The sequence below is a fragment of the Mus caroli genome, chromosome X (genome assembly GCF_900094665.2).
Source record: "Mus caroli chromosome X, CAROLI_EIJ_v1.1, whole genome shotgun sequence".
Classification (NCBI taxonomy): domain Eukaryota; kingdom Metazoa; phylum Chordata; class Mammalia; order Rodentia; family Muridae; genus Mus; species Mus caroli.
The window spans coordinates 128,736,240-128,748,212 of NC_034589.1; the positions used below are offsets into that span (position 1 = coordinate 128,736,240).

The window sequence follows — 11,973 nt, forward strand, 5'->3', positions numbered from 1 at the left end:
GGTTGCAGACCCCTTTAGCTCCTTGGGTACTTTCTCTAGCTCCTTCCTTAGGGGCCCTGTGTTCCATCCAATAGATGACAATTTTTTAAAGCCCTGCTAATTTTAATTACCACAGCAATTGATTTTATGTTCCAAAGGACCACCATTTCTTGCCTGGTCCATTTCTATTTGCCTCTGACTCATCTCTGTCCTTTGACTGTAGCCTTTTGACACACAGTGTAAGAGATCTTTAAAAAGTAAGCAAGTGCCAGCACTTTGTAGGGTAAATTGGGAGAGTGGTGAGTTCAAGGTCAGTGTAAGCTACACAGTAAATTTGAGGCTAGGCTGGATTATGTAGCAAAATGACTCAACCAGTAAGAAGGACACAAAATTGTGCTAAAAAAAAGATAGCAAATAAATGTACAAAATTAGATCAAGCCTTTCTTTACATAGGCCCCTAAATGCCTTCCTTTTGCACTTAGGCCTTTACCTGACCTGTGAGGTCCTATGTGATCTCAGTCTTACCTTCTTTTAGTTTCATCTCATGTTCCATTTCCTTCCTTGTTCATTAGTTTCTACTTGCTCTAGCCATATGGTTCTGATGCTTCAGTATGCCAAGTTATTTCATTCTCTGTGGCATGTTCTTTTCTCATATAGTAAGTTTATTTTCTATGTTTCCATCATTTCCCCACCTATCTCTTTCTTGTTTGTTGTAGCAATAAAACCCCTGGATCTATAGTATAGAATGGTAGTAGTAAATGGTGGATACAACTTCTTATGAATAGCTCCTTTTCTGCTTATTTTTTAGCTTGTCATTTGGTTATGATGTTTCTCCCTTCCCTTCCCTCCCTCCAAACCCTCCCACAGCCCCCACACTCTATGAAAGAGGGGTGGAAAAATTGCAAGAGCCAGTAGATCAGGGAGTTTCCTGTGAGCTTGTGTATACTAGTAACATCAGCAGCTATGCTACTGAAGTCTCCCCAACATGACTACCTAATTGTGAGCGGAGCAAGGATGACACCTTCGAACATGCCAAACTGGGCGGGGACAAGCCGCCAAGGCCTCAACCCTACATAAAAACCCACAGCAATTGAATAAAGCTCATAGTGGAAGAAGAGGTCACCCTCAGGAAAGGGCATACCGATTAGTTGTCCCTTGCCAACAGTCATCCCTCTTGTAACATTATATGGACTAAATAGATTATATTTAGGAATATATGCATATACATAATATGCATGCAATAACAATTGATGAATATTTCCTTGGTTAGAATAGTTGTAGTATAGTCAGCCAGGGCCTCTCAGGAGGCACTGTTTGAGCAAAGATTTACGGGAGATGAAGGAGTGAAATTTGAATATTAGAAAAATCTGAGTAAATGTTTGAATCACTAAGATTTAAGACAGGAGGTGCTATGGGAAATATTATAGAGACTAAGGAACTATTTAGTGAAATCAGAACGATCCCGGAAATTGGTAACTGATTTGAACATAAACAGTAATGGTCAGTATAGTATCAAGATGTGAAAATTTTAATTACAAATATTTAAAATGGTTTGATGTCCATATACATAATGAAATGATTGCTACAGTCAGTTCAGTTTATATATACCTCATTTCACATGTGTGTGTTTGTTAAGGCTATCTACAGTAGAATCTAAGGAAATATTTGTTATTAATTATAGACTTCATGCTGTATTTCAAATCTCTAGGTTTAGTCATCTTATACGATTGAGACTTTGAACTCTTCTCACCTGACTCTTGCATTCTTCTATGTCTGGTAACCACTATTCCCTCTCTCTGCATTTCCTTTTTGAAAGAGTGCATCTATAAGAGAGATCACACAGTATTTTTCATTTCTGTGTCTGGCTTTTGTTACTTGGAATGCTACAGGACATGGCATTCTTTTAATGAAACAGAAGGGACAGACAGTGGTATAAAGGAGAGGAGAAAACACACACAAAATGAAAAAAAAAAAAACAGGAACTAACTGGAAAGGCCATGGGGAAAACAGTGCCTTCAGTGGAGACACAGATTTCATTTCGTCAGAAAATGCTGAGAATATTCAATGAGGAAAGGGCAAGGCATTGTGTGGTCCAGTGGACCTAACAGAAGGCATTGCAGAATCCTTGAAGTGTAGGACACAGCAGCAGAAGAGATGGGAGTAGCCATGTGATAATTATTACGTTACAAAGAAAAAGAAAGCGTCTTATTGTTGTGAGAAAATGGAGATAGAAGCAGAATGGCTTTGCTTTGGGTTGTATCAAGACAGATAGTGGTGAGGGACTGACTGATAGTGGTGGAGGGAATGACTTCTTAGGGGACAATTGAGTGCCTGTGTAATTATTGGAAGTCTGTGGATGAACCGAGCTTTTTTTTTTTTTTCTTGTAAGCAGTGTCTCATTATGTTTCCTACTTTAGCCTTGAACTCCTAATCCTCCTGCCTGTCTTCCAAGTGCTGGGGTTGCAGGCTGGCTCACCACACCTGGGTCCAAGCTTGACTCCTGTGATAAGAGAGGACATATTTTAAAAAGCAAAGCAAGGAGTGGCAATGTAGTACTAGAATGTTTAAAATGATAATGACATTATAGAAAGCATACCTTAATTAAAACTATGCTTTATTGATTTTGTGCCCTTGTTTTAGAGAACACATGTTTCTATGTACTTATTCTTTAGAGATGAATATTTATGTAAATTCAAGGGATCCATCATCTTTGTTGTTTTCATTTTCTGCGGATTACTGTTGTTCAAGAGGTTTTGTTTATAAACTACTGTGGTTGTATGGAAAAAAAGATCTCATCTGTTTTCATAGTTCAACAATGGGAAATTAAATTGTTCAAGCGATTCAAAATAAAGCCTACCCAAGCCTCTCTCATCACAATTTCCTGATGTTATTTTGTTTCGTAGTGAAACTCAATTCTAACTTTGTGAAATAATCAAATATATCAGGAACAGTGACTATAGTTCTGAAAAATAGAAGTATTTTATGATATCTATAGCCCTTGAATTAATTTAGAATAGTTTTCAAAATATAAACACAAAGTCATCTGTATATATTAAGTTTTACTAAAATTTCAATCAATAGTATATACTAGCCAAGTTACATATAAAATATTTTTAAATTATTCTTTTATTAAAATTTGTTTTTAATTGAAATAGGTACACTACTTTGCCCCGCCCTTCCCCCAGCCCCTGCCATGTCCTCTGTCAATTTGTTAACCTCTTTTTCTATTATTGTTGTTGTTGTTTACTTGTATTATTGTGTGTGTATTTATATGTTTGTATTTACAAATATATATAAATACAATCTGCTGAGTCCATTTTCATTGTTTGTATGCATATGACGTCAGGGATGACGATTTTGCATTGGGTAACTAATTAGGGGGCACATCCTTCCAGTCATTAATTGCTTATAGTTCCTGCTCTAGGATGTGGAAGCCCATGGAATTACCCCTCTTTAGCATTAGCATGTCTTTTGATAATGTCGGTGTCAGGATCTTGTTTGTGTAGTCCTTTCTAAATGAATTCAGTTTGCACACTGTGTAAAAGAAAGAACCTAAATTCCTTTGTTTGGTCAGTGCTATTCCATACTTGGCAATTTTTAACAAGATAAGCCTTTCACACAATCAGAGGTCAACTATTTTCTGAGTATCTATTGACAATACCAATTATTAAACAAGTCTGACTCATATTTCGGGGGGGGGGAGTTCTGTTAAGATTATGAGATAATTTTTTTTTTTTTACTTTTAAAGATCTAAACAGTTCAAAGTAAGAAACAGTTGTATCCCTTGATCCCCATGACAAGTACAAGCCCTTCCAGTTTTCAGGAGGGGATTTTCTGTTCAGATCCCCATGGAATCCTTATCTTGTGAGATATTGGTGTGCTCCATCCCACTTAAGCTCTTTTTTCTCTTGTCCCTCCTTTGAAATATTGTAGCAGACACTTTTAATTTTCTTAAGAGGAAAAAAATTAGTGAGCTGTTTTCTTTGAATTATCTTTCAGTGGAACCACAGATTATTATAATAACCACCTTGAAGTTCTGCCTAGGAAGTCTATCTAAACTTCCCATACATCATCATTCTTCCCTTCCTCGATGATCCTTCCGACATGTATGAAATACCATTTTACTTTCAATGATCTAAGCATTTCAAAGTCAAGAAACAAATAGTTCTACCCCTTGATCCATTTGGCTAGTACAAGACATTAAAGGGCATCTCAAATTGACTATCGACTGGAAAGTTATTTCAGTCAAAGTGGGATTTTTTTGTCCAATCTAATGCTCATTTGTTTTGAGTCAGAGTGTCTATAACTGCTTCTGTGAAACATGTGCTATTTATTTCACTAAGGCATCTCTCATTAGGAAGATTTAATTGCTAAAAATGTATTTTAGAAGTTAATTGTTGGAGTAAAAAGTTAACCACAAGAAGTACTTAAATGCTATCACCTCTCAATTGCTATCGTATGGATTTAATAAAGAAAATATAACTCAGAAGCATGTATTGATAACTCACCCTACGGAAACACCGTTGTGTGTGTTGAGCATGTTAGGAGGAAATGCCAGTATGTCACTAGGAGGAAATGCCAGTATGTCACTATTTCATACACATTTCCTTTAAAGCCTGCATTTACACTGGCAATTACAATTGGACTCCCCAAATAACTAAAATGTCAGGTCATCTAGTTTATCATAGAAAAAGCTTCATAATTTACCTGAACTTTGGATTCAATTTTTGTTCCTTTTTTTTTACAGAAATTATATGTCCTCACACATTTATGTGTGTATATCACAATATATGTCATCTACCATTACAAAAAAAGTAGATGTTCTTTCGGCTAGTTTATGTCACCTTGACACAAGATAGATTTTTGAAGAGGTAATGTTAATTAAGAAAACTGTTCCCACCAGATTAGCCCTTGGGAAAGCCTGCTGTGCACTTTTCTTTATTAATTATTGATGTAGGAGGGCTCAGCTCACCGTGGATGGTGACATCTCTGAGCAAGTGGTATTGGGATGCATAAAACAGGGAGCCATCGGGACCAAGCCAGTAGCAGCGTTCCTTATGGCTTCTGCACTAGTTGTTGCCTCCAAGTTCCTGCCCTGGTGGATAATGAACTACAGAATCTTTTAAGATGAAATAAACTAACATGTTCTTCCTCAAGTTGTTTATGGCCATGATGTTTTATAACAGCAATAAAAACTCCAACTAAAACAGATGTAAATTAGAGAAGTGCAAATTTGTGGTAAAATGCACATTTATCATTGGTGACACTCGGTTTATTCACAGTTCAATATAACCATCATTAATATCTATTTCCAAATTATTTTCATATACCTAAAAGGAAATCTCATACATGTTAAGCAGACACCACTCTTTTCTACTTCCCAACCCCCATCAAACTCCAGGCTATTTCTGTCTTCAGGATTGGCCCATGCCTAACATGCCATATAAATAGAATCCTACAAAACACACCCTTTAATGCTTGACTTCCTTCCTTTAGTCAACTGTTTTCAGGATTTATCAAGAAAATGTACTTGTCTGGCTAGAGAAATGACTCTGTAGTACAGAGTACTGGTGTCTCTGGCAGAGGACATGGGTTTTATTTCTAACAGCCACGTGGAGGCTCAAAATTGTGACTCCAATCACAGGAGATTCTATACTTTCCTCTGATGTCTAGACACCACGTGTACATGTGGTGCACAGACAAACATGCAGACAAAACACTCATACACACATAAAAAACATTAATGTACTCTGTCCCTTTTTTCCAGCAGAATAATATTCCACTATATGGACATGATACACTTTCTCTATCCATGTATCAATTGATATATATTTTGTTTTTTTATGCCTTTCAAGTATGATGAATACTGCTATTATGAACAAAACCAGGTTCAAATTTTTGAATGTTTCCTTTTTTATAAAATTCAATTTTTTCTTTTTTCATTTGCTATTGTTTTGAGGCAATAACTCATGTAGACCAGGCTTTCCTCAACTTCAATAGATAGCCACAATTGGCCCTGCATTCTTGTTTTCAATGCTTTGGGATATATCCTTTCAAGTGGAACTGCTGTTAAGCCCTCTGGTAATTGTGATGAGACATTTGTAAGTGAAATTCTTCTTGGGAGGTAGAGATTAGGTTATTGTTTTTCTTTTGTTACTTTAACTTTTCTGGAGGCCAGTACTTCTGTAGAAAATGTGGTATGGGTATTTTTACCAGGAAACTACAAATTGGCATCAACAACTACACTTAACATATTTTATACATTTATATGAGACCCACTTACATAAAGGTGGCCAGTGACCCCTCCCAGTCTAATGGTGAATTGGAAGCTCTCTTCCATTACTTATGGCTGCCCTTAAGCCACTTACTAAACTCTTCTGTCTCTCCACAAGTAAAACGGGGCTAAGAACCTGTTTTCATACGATCAATAAAAGGAAATCACAGAGCCTGGTACATAGTTGACACTTTCTTTTGTCAATATTATATTACCACTGCACATATATCCTAATGGTTTTAAAAGTATCTTTTCTCCAAAATGACAGTATTTTCTTATTTCATCTTAGGTGAAAATTAAACTGCCCAATACGAACCCTTCTGAAATTCAAATTGACATCCAGGAAATGCTCCTTGATCTTCGCACTCCTAAAAAGTGAGTAAGACAGAAGATTGAAAATAGAAGGTTGTGATAGTAGTGACTCATTAGATTATTGCTTTTTTAAAGTAGGGTTCGTTGTCACTAACCTTAAAGCCCTAACAGAGGTGAAATTTCCATTGATAATTCAGAAATTTGATCTACACAATACATTGAATATGGGGGCTTGGATAGAACTCTGTGGTTAAAATGCTTGCCTAGCATGCACAGGACTCTGAATTCAGTTCCAAAATGTCTGGAAATACCTAGCTTTCATATTTTGCCCCTGCATATTAGATGAAGGTTGACACCACTGAAACAGAACCCTTGATAATATAATATAGTTCTGGCTATCAGAAAAAAATTAAAAACAGCTAGAAGTGAAATTCTGCTGAGCTATAAGCCTTGCCTTTATACTGATGTGGAATTTGGTACAATGGTTATATAAAAGAAGCATTATCATTAAACTTTTTGAATGGTAGTAGGCCTCTAAGATAAAATTTGAGTGTGTGCATTTAAATAAAATGCCCAAAATCATTCTTCACAGTCTATCAGCTCAAATCATGTTCCTCCGACCACATACACAGGAAATTTCTTACAAAACATTTCATCTGAAGCATAGATGAACCAGACCTGCTTCTTACAACTAACTCTTCACAAAGGACTTTGTTGGAAACAGATGTGTATTAGACAAAATATCTAAGTATTTTATGGACTTGCTTCATTTCCGTGTAACTACACAGTAGTGAGCGCCCATGAGTGAGCACCTATGAATGATTGCTGTGCTCCTTGCTCTGGAACTCATCGCCATTCCACACTGGGTTTGGGAAGCAGGTAGTTCCTAGAAAATCTTTTCCTTTATTATCAACATTTACAATTTTCTTTTGTTGAGCTTTGGGGCTTTGAGAAGATTTAAGAACAATATCAACCAACCAGAGCTCCCAGGGTCTAAACCACCAACCAAGGAGTACACATGGAGGGGCCCATGTCTCCAGCCACATATGTAGCAGAAGATTGCCTTATCTGACATCAATGGGAGAAGCCCTTGGTCCTGTAAAGGCTTGATGCCCCAGCATAGGGGAATTTGAGGACCCGGAGGCAGGAGTGGTGGGGGCACACTCTCATAGAAGCAGGAGGGGTGGGGATGGGATAGGGGGTTTCTGGTGGGGAAATCAGGAAAGGGGGTAACATTTGAAATGCAAATAAATAAAATATTCAATAAAAAGACTATTTTTGCAGTATTTTCATTTAACACAAAATGATCTTCAGTTGAATATTTATCTAAAGTTTCTGATCATTCCCACCACTTAAAAATGTATTCACACACACACACACACACATACACACACACACACAAACGTTTAACTTATAAAAACTAGATTTACCATTCTTACCATCATTCTAAGGAGTGGTTAAGCTTTATACTATGTTTTTATATGCATGTATTCTCCCTACAACCTTTATAAGGAGATTTAGTTAAATGAATAGTCAGTTTTCTGCGATACTTTTATGCCTGCTAAAATCACACACATATCTACAGCCTGTGCAGTTAATTTCCGTTTCTCTAGCAGTTCTCCCTGTCTCCATCAATCTTGAGACAGCTGTTCTAGCTTTGCCATCACTTCAGATACCCATCAGAACTCCCTAAATGAAAGTCTCTCACCGAGATACTTTTGCCCATAGAATTTGGGCTGCACTAGGTCATTTGTATACTCCACTTGTATGTTAAATTATCTAAAGAACATGCACAGATGAAAAATAGGATATATACTGCCTGAGTGTGCTTTCTGTTGTTGCAGTAAAACGGTGACCAAAAACAACTTGGGGAGGAGAGGGCTTATTTCATCTTTACAATTCTCAGGTCATCCTCCATCTCCATCACCGCGGAAAGCTAGGCCAGGAGACAAGAACCGAAGCAGAGGACACCAGGACAGAGGAGTGCTTTTTACTAACCAGCTTTTTCCTTGAGGTTGCCCAGCCTGCTTTCTATGCCAACCAGGACCACCAGCTGCCCAGGGCTGAAACCACCTGCAGAGGGCTGAGCGCGATCCCATTCATCACTAATTAAGAAAATGTCCCCCACAGACATGCCCATAGGCCACTCTGAGAGTCACTTCCTCAGTTGAGGTTCCTTCTTCCCAGGTGACTCTACTCTATGTCAAGTTGACAAAACTAACCCACACATGTACTGCAGTTATATATTACATATTCAGTAAAGGGAGAAACATATCCCCTATGCAAACTTAACTAAAATAGAGAGAAATATAGATTTATTTGAGCATATTTTAAAGTTACACTGTTACGTGAAGTTGTATAATCAGAAATATGCTTTGGCTTGAGTCTTTCCACAGCCCAATCTTCACTTGATTTCTATCTGTGAAATCGATGATGTTATGTTGGTGTGGTCTCAGCAAAGGTTTCACGGAGGACATTCTGTTCATGTATCGAAAGACAGAACCAGTGGGTTTATTTCAATTAAATTCACTAGTGATTTCATTAGTGAGATGCATCCATTGTATTATCCTTCAGCCTCTGATGTCTACCATTATTCAACCAAAAGAGAGGTTTCCTGAATTTTTTTTTAGGTGGTTATGTTGGCTTAGCTAGAAAAGAGAAAAGATTTGGAGGTAGGTGATTCTCAGAATCTTTTCCATTTTGCTTACATATTGAGGATCCATTAGTTGTATGATTTAATTCTTAGAATACTATAAATAAATGCCTTAAATATGATCATCAAGCCCATTATAAAGAGACTTGTAAAATTTACTATCCAAGTAGTACTTCCTGCCCCCAAAGCCAGAGGCTGGGGAGAGAACTCAGGGGGTAAAGGGCTAGGCACACAAGCATGAAGGCCTGTGATCTGACCCCACATAAAAGCCAATGACACAACTGCCTGGTGGACAGGTTCTAGGCACAGTGGGAAGCCTGTCTCAAAAAAAAAAAGGCAAACAAAAGAAAACAAAAGAAAAACAACAAAAATAACTAAACCAACCAAAGAAAAAAGAAAGACACCCACACAGAGAAACACAAATATGCACACCATATATACACAAGCACACACATACAAAATACCAGGTTTCCTTACTGAATTGGATCTAGGAGAGTTTTCTGTCAGCCTGTTGAAAAGACACCCAAGCCCTGTCTCTACTGTGTCTCTACTGAGAAAGTGAGGTTAGTATGTGTTTTTGCATATTTAAATATGCATCAGGCATCAGCATGAGCTGACCCTATGCCTAATTCGAATTCAGAGCACTATGACAGGATTATGGTTAGTATATTGCACTGATACATCTAAAATCATGGAACTGTCCAGCCACTGGGCCCTAAACAGCAAGATAAACTCAGCAATCTATCACAGCAATTTTTTTTTTTTGTCAATGTGTAGTAGAAAGAACCAGAGGCAAGCAGAAAGAAATATTTTCATTGATCTGGCATTGAAATCATCCCAGGCCCAATATCCAAAGTCCACATAGGTAGTAGGGGCTCAGCCTAAGGTGTTGTTCAAAGAAGCGTTTAAGAACCATTCCAATTTCAGATTTGTATCTGCTAGCTGTATTCCACCTACATATAAATTAGACTGACACCAGATTAGCCCAACAAACCCAGAGGCATGGATCTATTTCTATGCCTAGAGGCATACCCTGAGATTGTATACAATGTAAAACGAGGTCAGTTTAAAGAAAGAGAAAGGATCAGTCAGAACAATTGCTTAGATTTTTTGTTTTGTTTTGTTTTGTTTCTGTTTTTCAAGACAGGGTTTCTCTGTGCAGTCCTGGCTGTCCTGGAACTCACTCTGTAGACCAGGCTGGCCTCGAACTCAGAAATCCACCTGCCTCTGCCTCCCAAGTGCTGGGATTACAGGCATGCACCACCACTGCCCAGCAATTGCTTAGATTTTTTTAAAAAATGAGACAGATTCTAATTATGTTGCCTACACTGGCCTTCAACTTGGGGGTCTTCCTGCTTCCACTTTCAAAGGGTTTAAATTCCACATGCAGCTTACTTGCTTAAAATTATAAGGATCCAAACTGGTATATGATATGTGTTATATAGTTATTTTTTATCCGATACTGCCTTATTGAAAATGGTATATTACTCTAGGAAGTTAATTCCAGGTTCTAATCTTATTTTGTTTATCTTATCTCATTTTTAGGAAGCTGTTAGTAAACTTTCCCCAGCCTGTGGAACGGAACAGTGCTAGAGCATCCTATATCTGGGAAGCTGAAACACTTGAAGTCAGGATGACCCTCCAAAGAGATTTGGATGTTAATATTTCCTGAAACTGCACGAATAAGAAGAGATAGAAAAAACTCATGACAGTGGGAATATTTTTGGTTTTACCTTTGAGTACTGGTTGTTTATGGTCTCTTTTTTGCCCCCTGACTTATTTTAGAAAGGTTCTGATTTTTAGTGGTGTTTTGATCATATATAGTCAAATCTATAACTGTTAGGAAAATGGTTGTTTCATACAAGACGGTGCTGTTCCATTTTTATTGTGAGAACTGAATAAAATATTTTCAGGTTAATCATCAAGATTACTAAATGGTCAATCGCACAGCAGAGCTATGGTCATGAAATAAGTGATTCACTTAAATCAGCAGTCTGAAGGTCTTCAGCTAATTAATCACACTACCAGACAACCTGCTACATAGGGATTTGTCATTATTATCACCAGAAAAATTCATTTGGTTGCTTTTCCATTGATTTTTATCAAGTGATTTAGGATGTTTTCAATCTAGGTCCTTAATATTGTTCTGGAACATACAAGTAAGAAAGGACTATAATGTTTTGCTCTGTCCTGTGAGACTCGTGTTTACTTGAAAAAGTAATATTTATAGATATATTTGTAGATTCGTTTTTCTCTCATTTTTATCTTCCTAATTGGACATTCTTATTTTCATAAATTATCCCAATGTTCCTTGCATTTTCTGTACTATTGAATGAGTTTATTTCATTACTGTTTATGAAAAAGTTATGTTTTATCATTGTTGTAATTTGATATCATTGTATAACTGTGAAATTGACTGGGAGTAAATTTTGACAAAGAAATAAAGAACTGAAATATGTCAACCATCACTAGAATATTCAGTAAAATATTTCCTGGAGTCAATTGTGTATATGACTACCAGACATCGAGTTTGTGACTAGAGCTAACAGAAGAATTAGGCTAAAGTTTTGGAAAAAGTGATTATCAAAGCACAAAGCCAAGAGACTCTAATATTTAAATGACTACCATCACTGTGTTCTGTGAGGGGGAGCATTGAAGGAGGGAGAGAAGTAGATAGGAGGGAGGGAGGGAGGGAGGGAGGGAGGGAAAAAGGGAAGGGCCCAAAAGAAGTTAGTGTCACAGAGGTCAGGTGTGA

General features: G+C 37.3%; 1 protein-coding gene across 1 annotated transcript in view; it reads left to right on the plus strand.

The window, feature by feature from the left end:
* Positions 1-11,656, plus strand: part of Pih1d3 (PIH1 domain containing 3) — a 42,576-nt gene extending 30,920 nt beyond the window's left edge. The window contains exons 6-7 of the mRNA XM_021154016.1: positions 6,543-6,628; positions 10,764-11,656. Of these exons, the coding sequence (XP_021009675.1) occupies positions 6,543-6,628; positions 10,764-10,890 (213 nt within the window). The 3' untranslated portion in view covers positions 10,891-11,656. The remainder of the gene's footprint in view (positions 1-6,542; positions 6,629-10,763) is intronic.
* The last annotated feature ends 317 nt before the right edge of the window (positions 11,657-11,973 follow it).